At 43.9% G+C, this 5352-nt stretch overlaps 1 protein-coding gene across 1 annotated transcript; it reads right to left on the bottom strand.

Annotated features, from left to right (window-relative positions):
* Positions 1-527: 527 nt before the first annotated feature.
* Positions 528-5035, bottom strand: LOC133440099 (macrophage mannose receptor 1-like). The gene is made up of 4 exons (XM_061717548.1): positions 4645-5035; positions 4214-4567; positions 2247-2344; positions 528-1210 (listed from the first exon to the last, which is right to left on the bottom strand). Exons 1-4 carry the CDS (start codon positions 4916-4918, stop codon positions 1112-1114), a joined length of 825 nt encoding a protein of 274 aa, XP_061573532.1. The 5' UTR covers positions 4919-5035; the 3' UTR covers positions 528-1111.
* Positions 5036-5352: the final 317 nt, after the last annotated feature.

Here is a 5352-nt window from a genome sequence, read left to right as displayed (position 1 = left end):
TCCAGGTAAGATTTAGAGTTTTTGCAGTGCAGGCGGCTGTGGAGGCAAAAAGGTTTTTGACCGTGTGTTCGGGAGAACGGAACGAAGAAATAGCAGGTGAATATTTATGTTTCTTTGTTTTATGTTCCAAGTGGCAATGCCTGGTTGAACACTAAGGAATAAAATGATATGGGAAACATTGGAGAGGCTGGTATTTGCCAGGCAGTGGCGGTTTGAGAAGTAAATGGTCTCTACATTAAGGCCCGGTCCCAGTCCCATATGTACGTCATATGTATACAGGGTAAACCAAAGAGAAATGTACCACAAAAACATGATTAATGTTCTCTTTTTTATTATTGCATTGCACTATTGCATTAGTCTTAAAGCATACAAGCCAAAATATATGTTATACCAAAATGTCCCATTACAATATATATATATATATATATATATATATATATATATATATATATATATATATATATATATATATATATATATATATATATGTATATATGTATGTATATATATATATATATATAGACATGTACAATGAAAACACACACTGATATATAACTGCTACTTTACTTCACACACCATATTTAAGAAATGCTCCTTGTGTTAAAACAATTATAATGTTTACATTTCAAATAGTGACATTAAAGATGACACATAAAAACATTCATCACAACAGGTTACAGTTAATGATTATATAATAAAGTCGTGTAGATTTTATGAACTAAACTTCAGTAATGAACTAAATGTAAGAGCCATTTGTGTTATTGTATCAAATGTGTTTATGGATCTGTCCACTAGGGGGAGCAGTGATACCATCAATTAGCTCGGTCTAGTTAATCAGGGTTAACCATGGTAACAGCAGCAACAAATCTCTTAACGGGCGTTATTTGGATAAACTGAGCCCAGGTTGGGGATCTTAACGGTTACTTTTACGCCTGAAAACATATTAAAACTTAATAAAGTGGCATATTAACAGCGCTACAGCAGAAATTAAAACAGCTTTTGGCTCTCAGCTTCCTGATTTTAGGGCTGGTGCTGAAAGTAGGAGTAGTGAGAGGATTGGGACAGACCTGGGAAGATTTAGAGTCCCTAAAATCTGTCTAACCCTTCTATCTCACAACTCGTCCTCCTTGTGGAAAACTTCTCCATCCTTCTGCTTTTTCCACTTCAGGGTGACTCCGTCCACTCCGTCCTCCTTCAGCTTGTCCTGGAGCTGGAGACACAAACAGAACACACTTTCAAACACAAACTCAACCTACGGTGGTTGTTTAATTAGGGCCCGAGCACTGACAGTGCTAGGGCCCTAATGTATCTGGAGGAAATCTTCCTTCTTCTTTATTTTTCCAACGAATTGAGGGTCTTTTCCCCCTAAACGTGCCCCAAAAGTCACCAAATGTATCACCAATCCAGGCCTGGTGATAAATGTGATATTTAGTGGTTTGCATTAATGGGCGTGGCCTAACGGCTCAACAGCGCCCCCTAGAAAACTTTGTTCCTCAAGCCCCACAATACGGTTTGACGTACATGCACGAAAATCGCTACACACCTGTATCATGTCACAACTTAAAGAAAAGTCTCTTGGTGCCATGGCCCAAACCCAACAGGATGTCGGCCATTTTGAATTATTCGGGTCATTTTGGCGAAGTGTATTCCATTTCTTCGGCAGTTAATTCGGCCCGAACCGTAACGTGAACCCAGGTGTGTTATACATCAAAATGTGCGTCTCCATCCTGCGACTACACGCATTACTTTTCTCTTTCAAAAGTGTTACCGTGGCGACGCTAGACGCCAAAAAGCGCACCCCCCCTTCATCTGATTGGTTCATATTTGATAGTTCTCCAAAAGTCACCAAATTTTGCATGCAAGACAGACTTGGCGATAAATTTGATATTTCATGGTTTGCATTAATGGGCGTGGCCTAACGGCTCAACAGCGCCCCCTAGAATACTTTTCTCTGCCATAACTTTTGAATGGTTTGACATAGGAAGTCGTGGGTGGTGTCATCAGATTCTTTATGGAGTCCTTGACCTTCATTGGCCTTAATTAGCCCCGCCCCTTCTTCTGATTGGTTGACCCTTTTTTCTGCTATAACTTTTGAATGGTTTGACATAGGAAGTCGTGGGTGGTGTCGTTTCTGATATGCTTATGGGGGGCGGTGGCCGTGAGTGCGAGGGCCCGTTCATCGCTGCTTGCAGCTTTAATTGTCATTAAAACTTCCAGAAATGACAGCGTTTCCGTCCCACACTTGCCTGTTTCAGGAGTTGTTCTTGCACCGCCGGGTCCTTCAGGTCCACAGAGCCGTCCACCTTCACTTTCACCTTCACCACCGTCTTCTTTACGACTGGTGCTGAATGGGAAGAGAAATAAAACATGGTTTTCTATTGAAAACAGAAATATCAGTACACATTTACTTCCTACATTAATTAGGGCCCGAGCACCTTCAGTGCGAAGGCCCTATTGTATCTGTAGGAATTTTTTTTTTTTTTTTTCTTTCGTTCTTCTGACGAAAGGAGGGCCTTTTTGCCCCCCTAAACGTCCCCAAAAAGTCACCAAATTTTACATGCAAGTCAGGCCTGGCGAAAAATGTGATATTTAATGGTTTGCATTAATGGGCGTGGCAAAATGGCTCAACAGCGCCCCCTTGAAAACTTTGTGCCTCAAGCCCCACGATACGGTTTGACGTACATGCACGAAAATCGCTACACACCTGTATCAGTACACAACTTAAAGAAAAGTCTCTTGGCGACATGGCCGAAACCGAACAGGAAGTCGGCCATTTTGAATTAATCGTGTCACTTTGGCGCAATTTATGCCATTCCTTCGGCAGTTAATTCAGCCCGAACCGTAACGTGCACCCAGGTGTGTTATACATCAAAATGTGCGTCTCCATCCTGCGACAACACGCATTACATTTCTCTTTCAAAAGCGTTACCGTGGCGACGCTAGACGCCAAAAAGCGCGCCCACCCTTCATTTGGTTGGTTCAGACAGAAAAAACTTTGCGCCTCAAGCCCCATAATACGGTTTGACGTACATGAACGAAAATCGCTACACACCTGTATCATGTCGCAACTTAAAGAAAAGTCTCTTGGCGCCATGGCCGAAACCGAACAGGAAGTCGGCCATTTTGAACATTCTGAATTAATCGCGTAATTTTGGAGCAATATATGCCATTCCTTCGAGAGTTAATTCAGCCCGAACCGTAACGTGCACCCAGGTGTGTTATACATCAAAATGTGCGTCTCCATCCTCTGACACCACGCATTACTTTTCTCTTTCAAAAGTGTTACCGTGGCGACGCTAGACGCCAACAAGCGCACCCCCCTTCATCTGATTGGTCCATATTTGATAGTTCCCCAAAAGTCACCAAATTTGGCATGCAAGCCAGGCCTGGCGATAAATGTGATATTTCATGGTTTGCATTAATGGGCGTGGCCTAACGGCTCAACAGCGCCCCCTAGAAAACTTTGTGCCTCAAGCCCCATAATACGGTTTGACGTACATGCACGAAAATCGCTACACACCTGTATCATGGCGCAACTTAAACAAAAGTCTCTTGGAGCCATGGCCGAAACCGAACAGGATGTCGGCCATTTTGAATACATTGTGTCATTTTGGCGAAATTTATGCCGTTCCTTCGGCAGTTAATTCAGCCCGAACCGTAACGTGCACCCAGATGTGTTATACATCAAAATGTGCGTCTACATCCTGCGACTACGCGCATTACTTTTCTCTTTCAAAAGTGTTACCGTGGCGACGCTAGACGCCAAAAGGCGCGCCCCCCATCATCTGATTGGTCCATATTTGATAGTTCTCCAAAAGTCACCAAATTTTGCATGCAAGCCAGACCTGGTGATAAATTTTATATTTCATGGTTTGCATTAATGGGCGTGTCCTAACGGCTCAACAGCGCCCCCTAGAATACTTTTATCTGCCATAACTTTGGAATGGTTTGACATAGGAAGTCGTGGTTGGTGTCATGGGACTCTGTAATGAGTCCTTAAGCTTCGTTGGCCTTAATTAGCCCCGCCCCTTCTTCTGATTGGTTGTCCCGATTTTCTGCTATAACTTTTGAATGGTTTGACATAGAGAGTCGTGGGTGGTGTCATTTCTGATATGCTTATGGGGGCGGTGGCCGTGAGTGCGAGGGCCCGTTCATCCCTGCTTGCAGCTTTAATTGTATATGTTGTTCTATGTTTACTCCCTAAAACACTCACTGTCATAACTGTAGCAGACAAACGGTAATCTGGTTTCACAGGACAGAAACTTCCATTTTCCTGATCTGGGTGAAGATGTAACACCACAAATAACTCTCATCGAGTTCAAGGGATTAGTAGCAGGCTCGCAGTTTTCAGAGAGGAAGCTGCTCCCATCAGACCAGTTAAAGGTTGGATCTCTATACAGGCCCATCCAAACCGCGTATGCATCAGGTATTTCCCTCAGGGCCGCCTGGTTCTCTGCATCGTTCCTCATAATGGCCAGGTCTATGAAGTTCTCCCTGCAGTAACTCTGAGCGCTGGACCAGGTCATCGGCTGGTTCACAAAAACATATTCAGGATTCTGCTGCGATCCTGCAGATAAAGTGATAAAAGAGGAGGTTAGTTTGGTTCAAAACAGCTTAAAACCGTAACATGCTCCACAGTCTTACCTCTGTAACACAAGAAGGATACGCTTTGCTGGCAATTACTGTCCCCCCATGATGAAGAGCTTGATGAAGACTTATACATGAATACACAGAACTCTCGGCATGAGTGAAACCTTGGATAGCCACTCAACCAGTCCCTGTAGTCAGCCCCGGTACCGTTGAACCCATCAGACCACTTCCAGTCGACTTCATGCCTCAGACCGATCCAGACGTCAGAGCTGGAACCAGCAGATGAAAGTGTGTTCCAGAGTTGGTTCTGTTCCTCAGAGTTCTTCATGGTGGCCAGGTCCGTGTGTTTCTCTCTGCAGTATTTCTGAGCTTCGGTCCAAGTCAACGCCTGACCAACGAAGTGGTAGTGACGGACGAGGCAGGTGGAGAGGACCAAGCACTCTGAGGGAAAATATCAACTCCTTTGTTAATTACAGTCACTTTAAACTAACACTGTTATCTACCGCCAGAACTCGAGTTGTAAAAACAATCAGGGGGGTGGAGGATTTTATCATATGGGGACCAGTACTGGAGTTGAGGGGGGATGAGGGGGGATGGCATCCCCCCCTGAAATAAAAACGGTCCAAATCATCCCCCCCCTGAAATAAAAACGGTCCAAATCTTCCCCCTGAAATAAAAACGGTCCAAATCATCCCCCCTGAAATAAAAACGGTCCAAATCAACACCCCTGAAATAAAAACGGTCCAAATCATCCCCCCCTGA

Source organism: Cololabis saira, unplaced genomic scaffold, assembly GCF_033807715.1.
Source record: "Cololabis saira isolate AMF1-May2022 unplaced genomic scaffold, fColSai1.1 scf358, whole genome shotgun sequence".
In the NCBI taxonomy this organism is placed as follows: Eukaryota; Metazoa; Chordata; class Actinopteri; order Beloniformes; family Belonidae; genus Cololabis; species Cololabis saira.
The sequence above is the reverse complement of the archived record's forward strand: the minus strand, read 5'-3'. Positions and strand labels throughout refer to the sequence as shown.

Bases quoted from the DNA above. Each gene is read 5' to 3' on its own strand.
- LOC133440099 (XM_061717548.1), bottom strand. From the start codon at position 4,918: ATGAAGAACTCTGAGGAACAGAACCAACTCTGGAACACACTTTCATCT. The intron at 2,345-4,213 runs GTGAGTGTTTTA...CTTCCCATTCAG, and splicing joins TGTCTGCTACAGTTATGACA to CACCAGTCGTAAAGAAGACG. The intron at 1,211-2,246 runs GCAAGTGTGGGA...TTGTGTCTCCAG, and splicing joins AAGAACAACTCCTGAAACAG to CTCCAGGACAAGCTGAAGGA.